This window comes from Pan troglodytes, chromosome 1 (assembly GCF_028858775.2).
Source record: "Pan troglodytes isolate AG18354 chromosome 1, NHGRI_mPanTro3-v2.0_pri, whole genome shotgun sequence".
NCBI lineage: Eukaryota > Metazoa > Chordata > Mammalia > Primates > Hominidae > Pan > Pan troglodytes.
In genome coordinates this window covers 168,295,341-168,319,212 of record NC_072398.2, presented here as the reverse complement: position 1 = coordinate 168,319,212, position 23,872 = coordinate 168,295,341, and the positions used below count along the sequence as shown (strand labels likewise).

The following is a 23,872-nucleotide window of genomic DNA, read 5'->3' as shown; positions in this document are numbered from 1 at the left end:
TCCAGCCTAGGTGACACAGAGAGACTCCATTTCAAAAATAAATAAATAAATAGGCCGGGCGCAGTGGCTCACGCCTGTAATCCCAGCACTTTGGGAGGCTGAGGCAGGCGAACTGCCTGAGGTCAGGAGTTCGTGACCAGTCTGGCCAACATGGTGAAGCCCCGTCTCTACGAAAAATACAAAAAAATTAGCCAGACGTGGTGGCAGGCACCTGTAATCCCAGCTACTTGGGAGGCTGAGCAGGGGAATTGCTTGAACCAGGGAGCTGGAGGTTGCAGTGAGCCGAGATCATGCCACTACACTCCAGCCTGGGCAACAGAGCGAGACTCCGTCTCAAAAAAATAAAATAAATAAATAAATAAATAGAAAGAAAACAACAGACTAAAGAAAAACAACACTGTACCACCTAGTAAGTATTTGTGCCAAAAAATGTTTAACCTGAATCGAATCAAACCTTTACATCTAACTTCCAGTTTACGGGAAATACAGAGAACAGTATAATACTATTGCGAGGAAGCCATCAGACAAAAACTAGAAGGCAGGTCATGCTATGTGCCAAAATCTCTTACGGGTCAATGTGGTGGATAAATTAACAAGTAAAGGCAGTGGACTAAGTTTTAGTGTAAAAAAGACTTAAGACTAAAAGGCAAAGTCTATTTAAGAGGGTGGAAAAACAGATTTATGAGATATAACCAAATGCAACATATGGTTACTACTGGATCCTGATTTGAACAAACCAGCTGTAAAATATATTTTGGGGGATGAGAAATTTGAACATGGGCAAGGTAATACATAAGAGTCATTAGGGTTTTTTAAAAATGTTTTTACTGTGTGGAAAGCAGCATATAGTAAAATGTCCTTGTATTAATATTTTAGAGATGCAAATGATATTTGTAATTTAGCTTAAAAGTCTTCAGTTGGAGGCTTCAGCAGTGGCTCATGCCTGTAATTCCAGCACTTTGGGAGGTCCAGGCAGGAGGATCGCTTGAGCCCAGGAATTTGAGACCAGCCTGGGCAACATGGCAAAACCCTGTCTCTACTAAAAATACAAAAAATTAGCCAGGAGTCAATAGTGTCTACCTGTAGTCCTAGCTACTTGGGAGGCTGAGGTGGGAGGACTAGCTACTTGGGAGGCTGAAGCAGGAGGACAGCTTGAGCCCAGGAGGTCAAGGCTACAGTAAGCCTTAATCGTACCACTGCACTCCAGCCTGGGCAATAAAGTGAGACCTTGCCTCAAAAAAAAAAAAAAAAAAAAAAAAAAAAGGCTTCAGTTATTATTATTCTGCCTTAGTGGGGAAACGAACAAATCAAATATGAAGTAAGATGGGGCAAATAAACTTCAAGAGGTATGTATATCACATCCTCCATAAAGCCCAGCCTGATTCTTTCTGTTCCATACAATTGAGTGTCTAAATCTGTTTGGACACTCCTCCCTATACTTTCAAAGCACCCTGTGCTTATCTGCATACATTCAAGGAAAAGGAGCTTCCAGGAGACAAATTCAGACAGGCAGCAGACTAGCCACTGACTGCTTTCTCTTGTTGAATAAGAACATTGCCTTGCTAATTGAGTTTGATTTCAGTAGTGGGAAAGCCCAATGTTTGTAAGCACTCTCTTTGATAGAAGCATGTAAGTTGAAAAGGTTTCTATGGAACAGTAGTTATGCAACCCATAAGTATAAAAGTATGGTGGGGGGAAAAGAGTACAGTGAAGTATCAAGAATTTGGCTTTCCGGGTCTGACACACTACTTCAGAAGCACCTTTGCAACCTCCTTGAGGAATAGACAAGAAAACTTCACGTCTGATTGGGGTACTCTATGCTGTCTCTTACTTGGTATAAATGTCCCAAAACAGGTTCATTTCTGCCATTCAAGAAATTACATGTTTTCAAACTCTAGTGGCATTTTTCTATCTCATTGTGATAACCAAGCAATACCAAAGTCACAGCACCTATCAAATTGTTTTGAAATCTGTTTACCTATCTCCTTACAAGGAATTAAGCAATTAAAAGTCAAAACTTCATCTTATTGAGAGGTGACAGCGTGCTGGCAGCCCTCAGAGCCCTCGCTTGCTCTCGGCACCTCCCCTGCCTGGGCTCCCACTTTGGTGGCATTTGAGGAGCCCTTCAGTCCCCCACTGCATTGTGGGAGCCCCTTTCTGGGCTGGCCAAGGCCGGAGCCCACTCCCTCAGCTTGCAGGGAGGTGTGGAGGGAGAGACACGAGCGGGAACCGGGGCTGTGTGCGGCACTTGCGGGCCAGCTGGAGTTCCGGGTGGGCGTGGGCTTGGTGGGCCCCGCACTCGGAGCAGCCAGCCAGCCCTGCTGGCCCTGGGCAATGGGGGACTTAGCACCCGGGCCAGTGGCTGCGGAGGGTGTACTGGGTCCCCCAGCAGTGCCGGCCCACCGGCGCTGCGCTCGATTTCTCGCCGGGCCTTGGCTGCCTTCCCACGGGGCAGGGCTCAGGACCTGCAGCCCGCCATGCCTGAGCCTCCCACCCCCTCCGTGGGCTCCTTTGCGGCCCGAGCCTCCCCGACGAGTGCCACCCCCTGCTCCACGGCGCCCAGTCCCATCAACCACCCAAAGGCTGAGGAATGCGAGCGCACGGCGCAGGACTGGCAGGCAGCTCCACCTGCAGCCCTGGTGCGGGATCCACTACGTGAAGCCAGCTGGGCTCCCGAGTCTGGTGGGGACGTGGAGAGTCTTTATATCTAGCTCAGGGATTGTAAATACACCAATCAGCACCCTGTGTTTAGCTCAAGGTTTGTGAGTGCACCAATCGACACTCTGTATCCAGCTGCTCTGGTGAGGACGTGGAGAACCTTTATGTCTAGCTCAAGGATTGTAAATACACCAATCGGCACTCTGTATCTAGCTCAAGGTTTGTAAACACACCGATCAGCACCCTGTGTTTAGCTCAAGGTTTGTGAGTGCACCAATCAACACTCTGTATCTAGCTGCTCTGGTGGGGCCTTGGAGAACCTATGTGTGGAAACTCTGTATCTAACTAATCTGATGGGGACGTGGAGAACCTTTGTATCTAGCTCAGGGATTGTAAATGCACCAATCAGCGCCCTGACAAAACAGGCCACTCGGCTCTACCAATCAGCAGGATGTGGGTGGGGCCAGATAAGAGAATAAAAGCAGGCTGCCCTAGCCAGCATTGGCAACCCGCTTGGGTCCCCTTCCACACTGTGGAAGCTTTGTTCTTTCGCTCTTTGCAATAAATCTTGCTACTGCTCACTCTTTGGGTCCACGCTGCTTTTATGAGCTGTAACACTCCCCGCGAAGATCTGCAGCTTCACTCCTGAGCCCAGCGAGACCACGAGCCCACCGGGAGGAACGAACAACTCCAGACGCGCTGCCTTAAGAGCTGTAACACTCACCGCGAAGGTCTGCAGCTTCACTCCTGAGCCAGCGAGACCACGAACCCACCAGAAGGAAGAAACTCTGAACACATCTGAACACCAGAAGCGACAGACTCCAGACGCGCCACCTTAAGAGCTGTAACACTCACCGCGAGAGTCCATGGCTTCATTCTTGAAGTCAGTGAGACCAAGAACCCACCAATTCCAGACACATTATCTCTAGCAGAGTGCCCAGCACATACAAAGTGCTTACCCAGTGTTTACAGAGCTAAAGTGAAAAACACAGGAATAGAAAAGAAAAATTCATAATTCCTTCACCAGAAAAGTAATTGACTAAGAATGCTTGAATGGAACAACTTACGAGAGTTCCTTCAGGGCAGGGACCATATCTTATTAATCGTTATATCCTCAAAGTCTAAGACAATGGGGGAGAGAGAGAGAAATGGAGAAAGAGATATAAGAATTTAGAGAGAGGAAAAAAGAGAGATACTGAATAAGAATGAACTTAGAGACTACCTAGTATTTTCAAAACACCTTTTAGAGTAAACCAATTCATAAGTGATGTAGGTTTCTAACTGATTAAAAGGGAAGAAAAAAGTATGCCTTCTTATCTATTATTGTCAAATAGAAAAATATTTGCAGGGGAAAAATAGTCTCAGTCTAGTTGAGATCATTATTATCATCTTTGTAATCTGGTAAAGTAAAAAAACTACTACCAAAACACAATACTCTCCTATTCTGTATGAAACTTTTTTAAAAACAATTTTTTTAACAGGATATATAATTTGTTTGCTTATCTCAAAATAGTCTCTAATGTGTCTTTAGCATATCTGCAAAGGGCTGGTTACAGAATTACTTTCAAGCCCTACTATTACATAAAGTTACTATGAGAAGCAGAGGAAATAAGATTTTCCAAAATGAAGACAAAAAAAAAAAAAAACCTGATACAAGAAATCTTTTAAATAAATAAATAAATGGCATTACAAAATGCAAACTTAGGAAGAAAAAATTTCAAACTTCACAAAGAGGTGAAAATAAAAGGTCCATCTCTCTGCCATCTCCAATCCCCAATCCCCAGTCTTATTCCCCAGATGTAACTAGTTAATATTTTCTTGGTATCCTTCAAGAAATAGATGTGTATCTATCATTATATATATAAGAAATCCTTATTTTTTAATGTCCACACATGACATCATACAATAATCATTTCTTGATACCTTACATTATACAATATATATTAGAAATCTTTCCATATTGGCACATAAAACTAATAAAACTAGCAACATTTGTCAGGCACTTACAACGTGTCACATACTGTGCAAAGTGTTACTTTTGTTATACCTCAATCTTTAGAAAACCCTATGAAGTAGGTACTCTATTCAAATATTGAAATTTCAAGAGTTTCACATAACTGATAAGGAATAGAGCTAAAATTTGAACATAAAGACCTCATTCTTAACTACTAATCTCCTTTTTATCTGCTATAAAGTCCCTGGTATGGATAAACAAACATATTTAACCAGTCTCCACTGGTGGACATTAAAACTATTTCTAGTTTTTCCAAAGATTATCACTAGAATGTAAGTTCTATGAGGCAGAGATTTCTGTCTGAATCAAGAATTATGGGTGATTTTTGAGGGCTTTCTGTATTTCTAAATTCTCTGCAGCAACATTATTTTATAATTAAAAAATAGATATTTTTAGATATATTTCAAAAATAAAGTAACTTGCCCAAGTTTATGAAAGGTAGAGGCAGGGTTTGAATTCAGATCCATAAAGCTCCTAAAGCTTTCCATGGAAGCAGGTTTCCAAAGATAAAATAATTCTTGCTATAGTTTATATTAATGATTTGTCTATTTTCCAAAACCCAGCCTTTCACAGGTCAGTTAAAGATATCCAGTAAAAATGTCTGGTGTATATACTAACATAGTAATAGGAACACTAGAATGACTACCACCATTGTTATGATCTGTTTCCTATCCTTCATGTATGGCTAAATAAAATGCCAATCTAAGCCATTGTCTTTATGTCATTTGTAAGTTAGCCCGTGTTAAAATGTTTAGGAACACAGAAGACTGGATCCCAGTAACCACTAAAGGCTCAAGAAAACTAAAACATATACACGTTGATATGTGAAACAAAACAAAAAAGAAACAGTCCTTCTACATAATACACTTAACATTTAAAATATACCTCCTTTTCTGGTGGGGAAAAGGATTAAAAAAAAGATGTCAGGTGTCTCATATATCCCATCTGACACTATTTTGGGGATAACATTACTCAAAATTATTTTTACATTAGAAAGCACTGTATTAAGGAGACTTGGATGGCTCTATCACTGTGATCAACAGCATTTCCATATAAATCTCAGTTTCATCAACTAAAAGCTGGTGATAATACTGCTCCCTATTTCATGGAACATATTACATTATAATTACATAAAGAAAAGAATTCAAAAATTTAGCATTTGTAAATATTAACACTGACCTGAAATTGGCAATTAAAAACAGAGAGAAAAGTATCTACTGCAAAAAGTCAATCCTCCTAAAAGGATATAAATTTATCTTAAATTCCACCCTATTTCATTATAAAAATAAACCCAGAGCTGCCTTACCCATAAACATACAAAATTATATCCTGGTGTAAAGTATACATAATTAGTTGCTAAATCGTGTTTATTCTAACTCTTAAATATTTCTCAAATCCTTGTCCCCACCTTTCCTTTTTTACAACATCTGCCTACAAATAACATCATACTTAACAGTGAAAGTCTGAATGCTTTTCTCTTTAGAGCAAGAGAAAGCCAAGTATGTCTGCTCTCAGTTCTATTCAACCTTGTACTGGAAGAGGGAGGGAGGGAAGGAGGGAGACAGGAAGGAAAAGGGAAGGAAGCAAGGAAGGGAGGGGGAAGGGGGGGAGGTAGGGAGGGATGGATTAAAGGCATTTTGATTGGAAAGGAAGAAATAAAACTGTCTTTACTCACAGAAAAAATTATCCTGTATACAGAAAATTCTCAGGAACCCACAAAAAACTACTAGAAATACTAAACAAGTTCAGCAAGGTTGAAGGATACAAGTATAATATCCAAAAATCAACTGTGTCTCTATATACTAGCAATGAACAAACCAAAAATATTTTTTAATTCCATTCAAAAGATCAAAAATAAAATATTTAGAAATAAATTTAACAAAAGAGGTACAAGACCTTTACACTGAAAACTTCAAAATGCTGAAGAGAGAAATTAAATAAGATCTAAATAAATAGACCCCCCCCACCAACCATTTTCATGGATTGGAAGACTCAGTATTGTTCAGATGGCAATTCTCCCAAACTGATCAACAGATTCAGTGCAATCTCTATCAAAATCCCAACATGACTTTGCAGAAACTTGCATACTTTATATAGATATTGGTCCTGAAATGTATATGAAAATGCAAAAAATCCAGAATAGACAAAGCAATTTTGAAAAAAGTAAAAAATTGGAGGACCCACACTTACAAATTTCAAATTTTACTTTAAAGCAATGGTAACCAGAACAGCACTGTACTGGTATAAGGATAGACACACAGAGCAATGAAACAGAACTGAGTATCAAGAAATGAACTCTTACATTTATGATCAACTGATTTTTTTTGACAATGGTGCCAAGGCAATTCAATTGGACAAAAGTACTCTTTTCAACAGTGTTGCAACAATTGAACACCCACACACTAAAGATAAATTTAGACCTTTATCTCAAACCATGCACAAAAACTAACGCAAAATGGAACATAAACCTTAATATAATAACTAAAACTATCAAATTTTTAGCAGAAAATAGAAAAAAATTCATGACAATGGATTAGGCAAAAAGTCTTAGCTACAACACCAAAATCCTGATGCATAAAAGAAAAAAACTGATGAACTGGACTTCATTAAAATTGAAAACCTTTGTGCTTCAAACATCACCTAAAAAATGAAAGGACAAGCCAAACAAGGAGACAATAGTTGTAAATTATATATCTAAAGAAGGACTTTTACTCAGAACACATAAAGAACTCCTACAACTCAAAAGCAAGATAAATAATCCCACTGAAAAATGAATAAGAGGCCAGGCATGGTGGTGCATGCGTGTAATCCTAGCATTTTGGCAGGCTGAGGGGGGAGGATCACTTGAGCCCAGGAGTTCAAGACCAGCCTGGGCAACATAGAGTCTGTCTCTACAAAAAATTAGCCAGATGTGGTGGCGTGGGCCTATAGTCCCAGCTACTCAGGAGGTTGAGCTGGGAAGATAGCTTGAGCCCAGGAGTTCAAAGCAGCAGTGAGCTATAACGCGCCACTGAACTACAGCCTGGGTAACAGAGCAAGACCCTGTCTCAATCAATCAATCGATACAAATGAGTAAGAGACCTGAACAGGTATTTCACCAGGGCAGATACGTGAGTGGCTAATAAGCACATAAAAAAGGTCACTAGTTGGCCAGGCGCGATGGCTCACTCCGGTAATCCCAGCACTTTGGGAGGCCGAGGCGGGCGGATCATGAGGTCAGGAGATCAAGACCATCCTGGCTAATATGGTGAAACCCCGTCTCTACTAAAAATACAAAAAGAAATTAGACAGGCATAGTGGCGGGTGCCTGTAGTCCCAGCTACTCAGGAGGCTGAGGCAGGAGAATGGTGTGAACCCGGGAAGTGGAGCTTGCAATGAGCCGAGATCGCGCCACTGTACTCCAGCCTGGGCGACAGTGCGAGACTCCATCTCAAAGAAGAAGAAAAAAAAAGGCACTAGTCATTAGGAAAACACAAATTTAAATCACAATGAAATACCACTTCACACTCACCAGAATGTCTATAATCAAAGAGGACAATAACAAGTGTTAGCAAGCATATGGAGAAATTAGAACCCTCATACATCGCTAATAGGAATGTAAAATGGCAGTCATTGTGGAACAGTTTCGCAGATCCTCAAAAAGCTAAACACAAAATTACACTATGACCTAGCAATTCCACTCCTAGATAGGTATATACCCACAAGAATTGAAAACAAGCCTTCAAACAAAAGTTTTATTCCTATTGGCACTATTCACAAAAGCCAAAAGGTAGAAACAACCTAAATGTCCATCAGCTGATGAATGGATAAACAAAATGTGCTACATACAATGGAATATTAGTCAGCCATAAAAGGAGTGAAGTACTGATATATGCACAGATGAACCATAAAAACATTATGCTAAATGAAAGCCACCAGATATAAAAGGCCACATATTGCATGATTCTCTTTATGTGAAATTTTCAGAAAAGGCAAATTGAGAGATTGATACAAAAAGATCAGTTATGCCCAGGGCTTGGGGTCAAAATAGGGAATGACTGCAAACTGGCACAAGGAATTTTTTGGGTGATGGAAACGTTCTAAAACTAGATTGTGGATGATGGTTTCACAGCTGTTAATTTACTAAAAATCATTTAATTGTACACTTAAAATGAATGAATTTTATGATACATAAAGTATACCTCAATAAAGCTGGGTTTTTTTTTTCTAAGGATCTGGGTTGGAACTGCTCTGCGAAGATAAGTGGAAGAAACTGTTTATTTGTAAGAGAAAGAATGATGATGGCAGAAAAAGGAGAGCCGAATGCAGTCACTAAGAAAATTTTGCACCCTGAGACTCCGTACCACGATCCTGTAACATTAGCAATTATGAAAATTATTAAATGGTTGATATGAATGAAGGAGTTAGTTCTGTTTTCTGGTGTCACAGGGCAAACCAGGAACAGCCCATGATGATGCAAGCATACAGATGCAGAAGGAAAAAATGAGAATGACAAAAGTCAAAAAGAAAAACCAGGAAGACATCCTTGGGAGGGCTATGAGTTGGTACTAAGATCTAGGCTAAACTGTAAAAAGTTAAGGGACAGGGAAGCCACAGCTAGCTAGCATCAGGTTACACTGGTTTTCCTTGAATGTCTTTGCAGTTCACCAGTTTCATTTAAACTGCAGATAGGATAGCTGTCTATACTGCCACATATTTAAGTAATTATAGTGATGTGGAACCACTATAAATGACTAAACCACTAAAAACTGACTAATTTTAAAGAACATCAGCTGTTTTGCTATGAACAGTACTCTTATCCTCATTCTTTAGGTTAGAAACCCTTCTTTGGTAAGGAACTAATTCTGTAAGATTTGGGTGGGGCTAACACATCTTTCTCCCAAGCCATAGAGAAGGGCATGTGACCCACAGTGGTCAGACTCTCCTATACCCCTAAACATAGTAATTGGTTCAAGGAAGGACATGTGACCCAGCCCACACCAATAACTGAGTCCTTGGATCTTTTCTGCCACAACTAAACTGGGAGGATTTGAGCCTGGGGCTGTCAAATCTCATAGTGGCCATTTTGTGGAAAACCTATCCAAGATACGAAGATAAGAGGCTGCTGACATTATCCCTGGACCCAATACACTCAGTTACACAAGTCAACACTTTGTGTGTGTGCAAAATAATCTGATCTGTCACTTGCAACCCCAGCAAATAAAAAAAAAAAATTCCCATGTAAAAAGCCACCGAAAAAGCAGTGACATATCCAGAGTGTCTGCCAAGGGGGTCCAAATGATGCAACCCCAAAGTAAAAGGGAGTTAACTCTGAAGAAATTGAATTGACTGGAATGAAGAAGAAAAGCCCCAAATAAAGCATCAATTCTTAATTCTTATAACAGGCTCTGTTTTCTAGGAAACCCAAACTAAAAGGATATCTACAAAAAGCTGTCAGCTATCATTAGACCAGTGAAACACAGAATGCTTTCCCTTTGAGATCATAAATAAAACAAGGAAGGCCAGGCACAGAGGCTCATGCCTGTATTCCCAGCATTTTGGGAGGCCAAGGTGGGAGGATCGCTTGAGGCCAGGAGTTTGAGACCAGCCTGGGCAACACTGGGCAACATAGCAAGACCCCATCTCTAAAATAAATTTAAAAATTAGCCAGACATGGTGGTGCACACCTGTAGTTCTAGCTACTCAGGAGGCTGAGGTGAGAGGACAGCTTGAGCCCAGGAGTTCAAGGTTATAGTGAGCTATGATGACGCCATTGTGCTCCATCCTGGACAACAGAGCAAGAGTCCACCTCAAAAAAGTAAATAAAAACTGAAAAACAGAAAAATAAAAATGTAAGAATGTTCAACATTAATACAATGTTGAATAGCAATGGTATCAATCTACACAGTAATACAAAATAATAGTCTACAGAGCAAGATAAAAAATAGTAAGTCAGTTACAAGGACTGAAAAGGAAGAAACAAAAAAAATAATGATTTCCAGATCATATGGTTGTCTACACAGAAAATATAAAGGAATTCACAAGTACATTCAGAATAAACAAGAGTTTAGCAAGGTATAGCTGGATACAAAATTGTTATATACCCAGGAATAAATCTAACAAAAGATATGCAAGAACCTGACAGAGCAAATTATAAAATTTCATTGTACAACATAAAGAAGACCTAAATAAATGGAGAAATACACTATGGATCATGGATTGGAAACTCAATATTATAAGGATGTCATTTCTCCCCCAAATTAACATATAGATTCAATGCAATCCCAATCAAATTCTATGAGTTTTGGGTTCAGGGAGTTTTGTTTTGTCTTTGGTAGATTCTAAAATTTACATGGAAATTCAAAGGGCTAAGAGCAGTTAAGATTTTTTTTTAAAGGTGGAAGGAGTTACTCTACCAAATGCCAAGACTGATTATACCTAAGATTATTTATAATTTGTAAAAAAAATACTGTATAACCAGACCAATGGAACAAAACAGAGATCCCAGAAAAAGACCCACAAATAAGGATATATCATCTACAACAGATAATTTCAATGTACATTTTAAAAATAACTAAAAGAATTGGATTGTTTGTTACACAAGATAAATGCTTGAGATGATAGATACCCCATTTACCCTGATGTGATTCTTACACATTGTATGCCTGTATCAAAATATCTTATGTACCCCATAAATACATATGCATACTATGTACCCACAAATATTAAAATTAATTTTTTTAATCTACAATAGAGGCGGCAGGGCAGATTAATGGGGAAAGGACAATCCATTTAGAAAAAAATTAAAATTTCACACCATACACATATCAAGTCAAGGTGGAATATAAACCTAAATAAAAAGGGGGTAACTACAAATTCATGATAATATGGATGAATATCTTAATATCTCAGGGTAATAAAATATTTCTTACGACCTATAAACCAATAACCATTAAAAAAGACTGGTAAGTTAAACTGCATTAAAACTGAGAACATACAGCTTTCATAAGATTCCATTAAAACTATGAAAAACAAGCCACAGGGTGGGAAAAGGTATTTGCTACACATATAATCAATAAACAACTAATACACAGACTGTATGTAAAGTACTCACACAAAATCAATTTCTAAAAAACCCAAAGGGAAAAAACAATGGAGGAGGGGGATAACAGCAAAATATTTAAATAAGCAATTTACAAAAGAAGAAATTCAAATCATCAATAAACATACAAAACAGAGCTCAACCTCATTAGTAATAAAATAAAAATTAAAACTTACAATGAGATGGCATTGTGCATCCACCAGATTGTGGTAAAAATGAAAAAGTTGGCCATACAAAGCAATGGCATTGATGTAAAGCAACATTGTTGTGAGACTGTAAATTTCTACAACCACTTTAGAAAACAGTTTGACACTACCTAATAAACATTGCTGTAGCAATAAAGATTGCCATCTATGAGTGAACTCCCATTCACAATTGCTTCAAAGAGAATAAAATACTTAGGAATCCAACTTACAAGGGATGTGAAGGACCTCTTCAAGGAGAACTACAAACCACTGCTCAACGAAATAAAAGAGGACACAAACAAATGGAAGAATATTCCATGCTCATGGATAGGAAGAATCAATATCGTGAAAATGGCCATACTGCCCAAGGTAATTTATAGATTCAATGCCATCCCCATCAAGCTACCAATGACTTTCTTCAGAGAATTGGAAAAAACTACTTTAAAGTTCATGTGGAACCAAAAAAGGGCCCACATTGCCAAGTCAATCCTAAGCCAAAAGAACAAAGCTGGAGGCATCATGCTACCTGACTTCAAACTATACTACAAGGCTACAGTAACCAAAACAGCATGGTACTGGTACCAAAACAGAAATATAGACCAATGGAACAGAACAGAGCCCTCAGAAATAATACCACTCATCTACAACCATCTGATCTTTGACAAACCTGACAAAAACAAGAAATGGGGAAAGGATTCCCTATTTAATAAATGGTGTCAGGAAACCTGGCTAGCCATATGTAGAAAGCTGAAACTGGATCCCTTCCTTACACCTTACACAAAACTGAATTCAAGATGGATTAAAGACTTAAATGTTAAACCTAAAACCATAAAAACCCTAGAAGAAAACCTAGACAATACCATTCAGGACATAGGCATGGGCAAGGACTTCATGTCTAAAACACCAAAAGCAATGGCAACAAAAGCCAAAATTGACAAATGGGATCTAATTAAACTAAAGAGCTTCTGCACAGCAAAAGAAACTACCATCAGAGTGAACAGGCAACCTATAAAATGGGAGAAAATTTTTGCAATCTACTCATCTGACAAAGGGCTAATATCCAGAATCTACAATGAACTCAAACAAATTTACAAGAAAAAAATAACCCCATCAAAAAGTGGGCAAAGGATATGAACAGACACTTCTCAAAAGAAGACATTTATGCAGCCAACAGACACATGAAAAAATGCTCATCATCACTGGCCATCAGAGAAATGCAAATCAAAACCACAATGAGACACCATCTCACACCAGTTAGAATGGCGATCATTAAAAAGTCAGGAAACAACAGGTGCTGGAGAGGATGTGGAGAAATAGGAACACTTTTACAGTGTTGGTGGGACTGTAAACTAGTTCAACCATTGTGGAAGACAGTGTGGCGATTCCTCAAGGATACAGAATTAGAAATACCATTTGACCCAGCCATCCCATTACTGGGTATATACCCAAAGGATTATAAATCATTCTGCTATAAAGACACATGCACACATATGTTTACTGCGGCGCTATTCACAATAGCAAAGACTTGGAACCAACCCAAATGTCCATCAATGATAGACTGGATTAAGAAAATGTGGCACATATACACCATGGAATACTATGCAGCCATAAAAAAGGATGAGTTCATGTCTTTTGTAGGGACACGGATGAAGCTGGAAACCATCATTCTCAGCAAACTATCACAAGGACAGAAAGCCAAACACCACATGTTCTCACTCATAGGTGGGAATTGAACAATGAGAACATTTGGACACTGGAAGGGAACATCACACACCAGGGCCTGTCGTGGGGTAGGGGGAGGGGGGAGGGATAGCATTAGGAGATATACCTACTGTAAATGACGAGTTAATGGGTGCAGCACACCAACATGGCGCATGTATACATATGTAACAAACCTGCACGTTATGCACATGTACCGTAGAACTTAAAGTATAATAAAAAATAAAAAAATAAAAATAAAAATACAAAAAAAAAAGATTGCCATCTATGACCCAGAAATTGCAAGGGTGGCTATACCCTAGAGAAACTCATGCATATGTATACCTGAAAATTTGTATAGGAGTGCTCATGGAAACGTTTGTAATAGTAAAAAACTGGAAACAATCCAAATGTTCACCTACTATAGAATGGATTGATTGTGGTATATTTATGGAACAAAATACTACAAAGCAATGAAAATGAATGAACTTCAACTACTCAGAATATCATGAATTAATCTCACAAATTATAATTTTGTGCAAAGAAGCAAGACAGCAAAGCATACACACAATACGATTCCACCCGAATGACTTCAAAAAGAGAAGAAAACATTTTGCTTAGTAATGCATTCACAGATGGTAACATTAAAGAAAGGAAGGAAATGGTTATCCCAAAAGTCAGAATGGTGGACTGGAGTAGTCTTAAGAAGGGGTAAGATTTAGGAAAGAAAAGGAAGAATGTATCTAAAAGAAAAAAAAAAAACAGCAGAACAGTTACAGAGATGGAAACAAGCATAGCATTTGTGGAGGTACAGTGAAAACACCAGACTGACTGGAGGACAATATGTAAACTAGAGAATAAGTCAACAAAAGGAGGACCAGGTCACAGTTAACCTTAAAATCCAAGCAAGGGTTTGGCTTTAACACTGTAAGAAGCCACTTATATTCTTGAACTGCACAATCCCATGATGAAAGCTGTGTTTTAGGGAGACTTAATTTGCAACACACTTGAATTAGAGGAGGGAGGGACTAGATCAGCTAGTAGCTTTCTATGGTCACCTAGAAGTGAAATAATAAAGGATGTCCAACGCAGCTTGGTGGCATTCATTTAAACACTTTATGTGTCAGATATCCATGGGATCTGTGTGAAGCACTGGAAATAAAAAGTCAAAACCAGACCTGCCATCAAAGAGCTCTGAAAAGCAGTATAAAAACAGGGAAGGGGGTGGAGGGACATAAGAAATGTAACGTTTTAAAAAAAACAGCTCATGAAATCAATGATGAAGAAAAGAAAAAAGTCAAAGTTTCCTAGCCCTCAAGAGCCCTATAATTCAAGTACACATAAGGTAAGCACAACTATATAGCCCAAGGATTGATGAGGAAGAGAATAAGCAGGAAGTAGCCATGACTATACCACATACATGGGAGAAATGTGACAAGGAAAAGGAATGTTTGGTTGGCAGCTGAAAATGCCAGAACACTCAATAGATCTTTGTTTTAGGATGAGAAAGACATAGTAAGTCTTATGGTTTAAGGGAAAGGTCCACAAAAAGGAGTAGATTGAAGATGTTAGAACAGGGAAAGTTGTGGGATCAAGACTCTGAGAGAGGTGGCAAGAGAGAATTTCAAAGTACAATAAAATAGGTAAGCTTTAGGAACAAGAGACCTTTCAGGCTCAAGGGAAAGATGGTTAAGTCACATATTGAGAGAGTAGTATGCTAAGGTTAAAATGAAGGACTAATGGTAGTCCCAAACTTTTCAGTAAGATGAGGTAGAGAAACAAAATTGTTAAATACGAGAAATGACCTAAGGTAAACCTCATCTCAAATGGCAAGATATTAAGACATAAAGATCAACTCTGGAATGTTCTAGTCTCTCTTTAACACTATTTTGCAGCTTAGGAGCAAGAAGCAGGTTAGATATTCAGCATTAAGAATTAGTGAGATGAGTACAACAAAAGATCAGGGAAGTATATGTGTTCCGTGAGATAAAACAGGCAGCACGGAAGTAGTTGGTAATATATGGAACTATGAATTGAACAAAGTAGATTCTGTAGATTGAAAGACTGGGCCCATCTGTCCAGAGTTAATAACACATACAAGACTAAAAACATCTGAGGTGTTAAATAAGTCGATATCCAGGAAATCCCACTCATGTAAGATTTTCCCTCAGAAATAAAGATCTGATGGAAACCTTTCATTAAATTATGCTGCTTATGCAGCAAAAGGATACCCGGTTAACAAAAGAAGGACTAAGAAAGCTGGCATAACTTTAGGGATAGTAGCAGTGACACTGTTAGGAAACCTGGAACTACCACAGAAAATATTCTGCAGAAAGAAAATATAGTCAAATAAAAAGAGTAGGCCAGGTAGCTCATGCCTGTAATCCCAGCACTTTGGGAGGCCGAGGTGGGCAGATCCCTTTAGCCCCGGAGTTCAAGACCAGCCTGGGCAACATGGCGAAAACCCGTCTCTACAAAAAGTGCAAAAATTAGCCAGGCACAGTGCCCATAGTCCCAGCTACTTGGGAGGCTGAGGTGGGAGAATCGCTTAAACCTGGGGGCAGAGACTGCAGTGAGCCAAGACTGTACCACTGCGCTCCAGCCTGGGCAACAGAGCGAGACCCTATCTCGAGAAAAAAAAAAAAGCATAAGATCTGAAATCAGGCTGAGCGAGGTGGCTTACGCCTGTAATCCTAGCACTTTGGGAGGCCAAGGCGGGTGAATCACCTGAGGTCAGGAGTTCGAGACCAGTCTGGCCGACATGGTGAAACCCTGTCACTACTAAAAATACAAAAATTAGCTGGGCGTGGTGGCGAGGACAGGAGAATCGCCTGAACCCGGGGCAGTGGGGTGGAGGTTGCAGTGAGCCGATTGCGCCACTTCACTCCAGCCTGGGCGAAAGAGCAAAACTCCATCTCAAAAAAAAAAAAAAAATCTGAAATCAGAGAACTAGGATTTGAGTCCCAATTTAGGCAAATACAGTTGCTGTTTTTAGGCCTCAATTCCTCATCTAGAAAATGATAACAACAGTAAGTAATATAGAAATCATAATAGCAGTGGCTAACATTTTTGAATGCTTATGTTCCTGACACAGTACTACTAATGCATTATTAGAACTGTATTAGCTCACTTACACATGTATTAACTCATTTAATCCTCACATTAATTTTATTGAGGCTGTTATCCCCATTTTTCTGTGGTATATGCAGAATTTCAACCTGTGCAATCTGATCCCAGATCCTATATTCTTTAGTACATTTTCTACCTCTCTGGGTTATGAAGATGAGAATGCAGTAAAAAGTGCTTTAAGTGTACACAAATGTTCATCATTACTGCTGAGTATCAAGCAACAGGACAAAATAATCCCAACAAAATCCTAGACAATTTGTCTACAGTCTACATTCCATAAATCCATGGGCCTTATCCTCAAAAAGCAAAGGGGACACACACGTACAAAGACAACTACTTGATATGGACAAGATATACATGCTGCTTTTCTATGGTGAGCTGAAGTAAACAGTATAATTAGTGATAATAAGAATAAAGAGCCTTTAGAAATCACCAAATCACAGCCTCAAAAAATAACTGCACTAAATGCAAGGGGCTAAAAAATAACTGCGACAGAAACAAGATCATTATAATTCTTTTTAAAGTATAGGTTTCTGAACAATCACAAAGCTTTGAAAAGAAATAAGGTTTCAAACAGCAACAGGCTTTTCACAGAGCAACAAATTTCATATACGAACACTAGGAAAAGGATTATCATTTCCAACAAAAGCCTCAAACCACATTATAAATACTGTAGTAAAAAACAGTTGATACTTACTAGGCACTTAGAGCACTGTTCTAAGCACTTTAGAGGTAACAATTCATTTAATCCCCACAACAACCCTACGAGGTTAAGTCTTACCATCATCCTCATTTTCTAGATAGGGAAAATGAGGCAGAAGTGTGGTCAAGTAACTTGGCCATGTTTACTCAACGAGTGGCTGTGCTGGGGTGTCAAACCCAGGAACTTCATCTCCAGAATTTGTGCTATACTTCCTCTAATAGAAAAGTTAAAAAGCAGAACACGAATTGATTCAGAAGTATTAAGTATTATTCAATCATATTTGATAACAAGGAAGAACCTTTCATTCACAATAAGCAGTTAATAATGCATTACTCATAGCAGTTCTGTCTTTGGTGTTCCTTCCAAGTTAAGTCTGCACATTCTCACCGGACAATCTCATCAACCCCCACCCACCCCCGGGCTCCAAATGCAATCTACTTGCTGATAACTCTCAAACCTAGATCTCCAGCCCAATCTCTCTTCTGCACCTTCAACCTGCACCAAAAACCAAATAGATATTTCTCTCTGAATGATTCATGAGCCCCTCAAAATTAACATGTCCAAAACTGAATCATCATCTCCATCCCACTTGCATCTCCCAATCTCAAACTCCTTTTTCCTCCTGTACTCCCTTACCCCAAAGACTGCCACCATCATCCACGTGGTTGCCCAACTTAGGATGTCATCCCAGACTCCTCAGTCCGCCTCACTTTGCATGTCCAATCACCAATCACTACCATATCCACCTCCTGTCTGTCCAATAAGTGCACATTTCTTCATTCACATTATCTTAATTTTATAACTTCTTAGAAAGCTGTTCTTATTTGCATTTTGTGTTGTTTTGCACAACTGATTCTCTTTTTCTCTTGTGGTTTGTCCTGTCCCATCTGGTGGCGAACTCCACTAATAGACATACAATTTCATATCCAACTCTCTAATGTGCACTTACTTTATCAGCATGATGTTTTCAGAGATAAACTTCTGGTTCTAATAAGAGAAATTAAAACTAGGAATACATGTCAAGTAATAACATTTTTTAATGACATCATCATCAGAAGTAAGACCTAATTATTTTACAAAAAAAAAAAATTTCCTGTCATCATAACTCCCTGGGAGAACTAATTACTACAAGTGTTTGATGACAGGTAGTATAGGCCCTGTACTATCCTACGCACATTACACAAATTATGCCACTTAATGTTCACAACAACACTATGAGCTGGGTCCTATTATTATTCTCATTTGCCAGACGAGGAAACGGAAATTTGGCCCAACAACTTGGCCAAAGTCCCAAGCTAGAAAATACCAGTCAGGATTTGAACCCATGTCGGGGTCTGAGACTAGAGCCCATGCTCTTAAACACTTGCTATTTTGCCCCTTCAGGAAAAAAAAAGTGCTAGAACGCTGGAAAGAAAGAAAGAAAAAAAGCCTCTGCCTCGAAAGCAGCTAGGACGACAGGTGCAACACCACACCTGGCTAATTTTTTTGCAGAGATGGGGTGGGGGGACTCGCTATGTTGCCCAGGCTGGTCTTGAACTCCTGGCCTCAAGCGATCCTCCTGCCTCGGCCTCCCAAACTGCTGGGATTACAGGCCTGAGCCACTGCATCCGGCCCAAAATTTTTAAAGAAATGTCAGCAAACTAAAAAGACTCAGAGCCACAGAACTACAACTGCCCCAAAACAAAAAAAAGGTAATTTAATATGAATGCTTCTTTTCTTGGGACATCATAATTCACACAAATATGATTTTATTAAAACAAAAATGTCTACTGTCTCATACATAAGTATACTCCACAAAGAAATTCTACAAATATTAGAGTCCTCTGTCATTTAATTTTTATTTGGCGGGTGGGAGAAAGGTGGCAACCAACCACCACAAGTAGGTGAAAGGCTTTGAAACCTCCACCTCGATCACTTCCTTTACTTCAAGACTGCGATCACTTGCTTTACTTCAAGACTGCAACATATAAGAGAATGTCAGTGTATAAAGAACACTGCCTATCATCCATCTTCTCGGGTGCTCTGAGAAACACAGGCGCACAGTTAAATTCACAGGCGAACTCACAACAAGCTTCAGCCTGCAATCCGTCAGGGATTCGGCAGCTGCACACCGAAGGTGCAGCCCGCAGCTCTCAACTTTTCATTCTGTCCACACGTTTTCAATCCTGGACGCACAAGCCCACTTTGAACCTGGCCCGAGGGTGCAAAGAGGGTTCCTGTCAGATTTCTCAGGAAGAGAGAGACGCGTGAAGGAGGGGCGGCCTCCCACCCGCCCCGAGCCGCCGCGCGTTTCTCCTTTTGTTGGGGTGGAGGAGGGCGGACCCCGCACCCTCTAGGGGCAAACGGGGGGTGGGCGGAGAGATGGGAGGGGGCGAAACGCCGCGGCGGCCCCCGACGAGCCCGGGGGTGGGAACACAAAGAATTTGGGAAGCGGCCGACCGCCCTTCCATAAACCTCCACAAAAGTCCAGGCCCGGGCCGCCGAGGAGCAGGAGGAGGCGGGCGCGCTGGAGTCCGCGGCCCTCTCCGCTCCCTGCCGAGGCTCAGCGGCGGGCGCGGGCTGAAGGCCGGGGTTCGAGGGCGGCGCGAGGCCTCCGCTACCCCCTCAGCCACCCCGAACCCCTTCCGCCCCGCCGCGAGCCAGGCCGCGGGATCCCGGTGCCGGCCCCGCCACACCCACCCGCCTCCTAGGCCAGGCCTGGGAGGACTCCGCGGCTCTTTCTCGGGCGGCGGCGGCGGCGCGCCCCACGCCGGAGATTTACCTGCTGATCTTCTGGGCGAAGGCGCGGCGCTCGGCCATGGCTGCTGCGGCGACGGCGACGGCGGCGGCGGCTGCGGCGGGCCGGGTGCGGACCGGCGGGCGCGTGCCTCCTCGCTCGTGCTCCCTCCCTCGCGGCCTCCGCCAGTCCGGGCTCCGGACCTGGGAGGCTGGGGCTGGCGGCCGGAGCCGGGAACGAGCCCTGCCGTAATGTTCCTTAGAGGCGCGCAACGAGAAACCGCTCCTCCCCCGCGCGTCAATCCCGGCGGGAACCCCGGCTGCGGAAGGCGGCTGCGGCCGGCGGGAGCCGAGGGGAAGAATGGAGCGCTGAGGAAGCGAGGCGCCAGCCCCAGCCGCTTCGCTGCCGCGGAGCGTGCACGACCGAGAGGTCGCGGAGAGAAGCCAGAGACAGGCCAGCGACCTGGCGAGGCAAGAAAATAAGATAACCGAACGCGTATGGGGAGCTTGGCTTTCCCGAAATGGAAGGGAAGGAAATGAAAGGTGGGCTTTGCCGAGGGGGCTGTGCTTTAACCAAAGCCCTGGATGACTGGGTTCATGTTTCTGCAGCACCGGTCTCCGAGCTTTTTAAAGCACTTGGGTTTCTGCTTCGGCCTCATGAATGCAGCCTAACTGGAGAAACAGTGGTTTTTCTTATAAAGGGCCAGAAAATACCTTGCTCCTGCAGCGATAACAATAGTAATAGTTGACTTCTGGTGCTTAGCCAGCCACTGGATTAAAGTTTTTCAAGCACGAGCGCTTTGAAGTAGATCGTTACTATCCCTATTTTAGAGGGAAGGAAATTGGCTTGGAAAAGCTAAGTGACTGGCCCCAGGTCGCACAGATGGTAAACTCTTCCACTGAGACTCAAACCCAGAGCCGGTTCTTTTCTTTGAGGACAGTTGTTTCCGTATTATTAACCCCTTTTGGATCTCTCTCTGTCTCTCATACATACATATATATATATATAAAATCCAGGTGAGCTCTAACGTTCACCTCCATTTTGATGTTCTGTTAAATAAGCTCTGTGTTGACCACTGACACTGACCTTGTCCATAATAGCCTATAAAACAGAGACTAGCAGAGATCTGTTTTCATCTGTTCTGTTGTAATCCCATAATGTCTAGAATATTTGGCTCCTAATGCATATCTGTTGATACTGAAATTATGGTGACACTAAGAAAAATATCTTGGTTTCTTGTAGTACCTTTCCTCTTAAGTATTGCAAGAACTTAAAATGTGTATTTATTTATTGTTATTATTATATTCTCAGTATGTCCTGGTGGAATATGTTGGATACCTGTTTTCCTCTCTTTTACCATTGGAAAATCTGTAGCTTGGAGCCATTAGGTCACTTGCCAGAGTCACACACTGAGTCAGAGGTGAAAGCCTCAATTAGTCAGATCCATAACTTCCTGTCTAGTGCTGTAACTTCTGTGGAAGACTGTGTATTTATATAACAATGCTCATTCCAGTAACACACTGCTTTTATTTATTGATTTATTTATTTTAGACAGAATCCCCCTGTGTTGCTCAAGCATGGAATGCATAGGGCACTGCAGCCTAAAACTCCTAGGCTCAAGCAATCCTCTTGCCTCAGCCTCTGGAGGAGTAGCTAGTACCACAGGCTCTTGCCAAGGCGCCCTCCAGTAACACACTGTTTTCAGATGCTTGTTTACTAAAGGAAAAGATAGTCTATTCAAAGAGGACAGATATTTGGCTTCTACCTAAGTATAGAGCCCATCTAGGTGTTCTAAAAAACACGAAGGTGAACTAGACACAGACCTGCTCTCAGAATGTTTGAGTCCATTGGGAAAGATGAACCAGGTACTCACAGACTGTAAGTCAAGGCTATCACTGTACCTGGCTTTTAAGACCCTCTGTGATAGGAACCCAGACTTATTTTGCCACTTTCTTACTCTGTAACCTTAGGCAAGCTACTTAACTTCATCTCTAAAAGGAGGAAAATAATTATATCTACTTGAAAGGGTGTTGTGAAGATTTATTGAATTGATTAATATAAAGTTCTTAGAACAGGGCCTGGTTCATGGTAAGTACGATGTGTGTCAGCTGTTGTTATTATTATCACTGTTACTGTCATTATTCATCCTATACTTAAGCTTGTCCTGGGTGTTTGATAGTCCCTGAATTGGTTGTCTGCTCTCATACTCCCAGCCAGATGTTGCATGCCTTTATCTCTGCTCTCCAAACATCTTTTCACTACTCTCTTAGAGAACTGGCCACATTTTGCTTTGAATAGTTCTTTGTATACATGACTCACTAGTTGCCAAAGTGTCTGAAAGGACTTTGCATGTACTCTGCAGCTTACTGGAAACATTTAGAGCAGGAAGAGGACAAGCAGGATCACGCTGTAAGCAGGGTAATTCAGAGTCTGGGGAACACTCTAAGCAGGAAGGGTGACCCCCTACCTCTGGGGAAGAGCTGGCAGTCACAGACCAAGTCATGTTGGCTGGTATCCCTGCCCCACAGGGTTTCAATGTCAGGAAAAGATATGGAACGCAGCAATGGGAGTGAAAGTGGAATTGCTTCAGCTGACTAGCATCCATGCTCCCTATACCACCCCCTACACACACACACACACACACACACACACACACACACACACACACACAAACACAATCCACTATACTTCTGGGGAGCTCACTCCACCACCCTCAGTTTCGAGGGTCTTTTGACCTGGGCCTCACCAAGCAAAGCAGCACACTCCTCTGGCTTCTGTAACTGATTTAGGGATAGGCTCATGAATCAAACCAAGACAATCGGGCCCAACCAGAATTAGAAATTGCATTTGGTATACCAGGGCACTCCATCTAAAGAAGGCCTACCTGAGAATGAAGCCAAACACAGCAGAGAGGAGAGCAAAAATATTGAAAAAGACAAGTTCCTTAGAATATAGCATGACTTGAGCCTTGGACTTTGCAGTTACATGAGCTAAAAATGTGCTGGAATTTTTTTGGGGGTGTGGCTGGTTTTTCATTAGGTTTGCTTTCATTAGCAGTTCAAAGTCTTACCTGATACAGGACTTCATTCAGTTAACTAACATTCATTAAGTACTATACTAGACCCTGGAAATATAGTGGTAAATAGCGCAGTATTTCTGTCCTCAAAGAGTTTAGGGTCTGGTAGAAGAGAAAAGTAAGTAAATAGTAAGTTACATGCTGAGACAGGAAAAATTAAGGAAGCTATTGGAGTGCATATAAATTCTTGATAGCACCAGTTCTCAAATATGAGGTGTTAAAAACTGGATGGAATTTAACCCTGTCCTTAGCCCTGTTATATAACCTAGAAGAAAGGCTGGCTGCAACTCCGGGAGCATGAGTAGCCCAATTCAGAATTCAGGGCCCAAGCTCCCCACTGATGGAAAGATACAAAGAAACTACTTGCCAGAAGCCAGGACCAATTTGGCAGAGTCTACTCAAAACAGTGAGTTTTAGGTAAGAAAGCCTCAGAACAGTTTTCATTAGACATACCAGTGTACTAAGTCCCTCAAGCAGAAAACTTAGGGATATGACAGAAAAAAAAAAAGAAAAGAGAAAAGAAGGTGGGAAAATTATGAGTTTTGCATTCTACCCTTTATTGAACTTGGGTCTACCCGCTTTAATATAGCACCAAGGAGGATTGTGGAGGGG

The 23,872-nt window shown here is 41.1% G+C and overlaps 1 protein-coding gene across 19 annotated transcripts in view; it reads right to left on the bottom strand.

Annotated features, from left to right (window-relative positions):
- Positions 1 to 20,368, bottom strand: part of DOCK7 (dedicator of cytokinesis 7) — a 233,712-nt gene extending 213,344 nt beyond the window's left edge. For 16 of the 19 annotated variants that reach the window (XM_009459171.4, XM_024346244.3, XM_024346246.3 and 13 more), the window contains exon 1: positions 20,230 to 20,363. In XM_009459171.4, coding sequence (XP_009457446.2) covers positions 20,230 to 20,267 — 38 coding nt within the window. In that variant the 5' untranslated portion in view covers positions 20,268 to 20,363. Of the gene's footprint in view, positions 1 to 19,533; positions 19,659 to 20,229 lie in introns of all 19 variants that reach the window. The other 3 variants (XM_063817185.1, XM_063817188.1, XM_063817192.1) reach the window with 1 other exon arrangement.
- Positions 20,369 to 23,872: the final 3,504 nt, after the last annotated feature.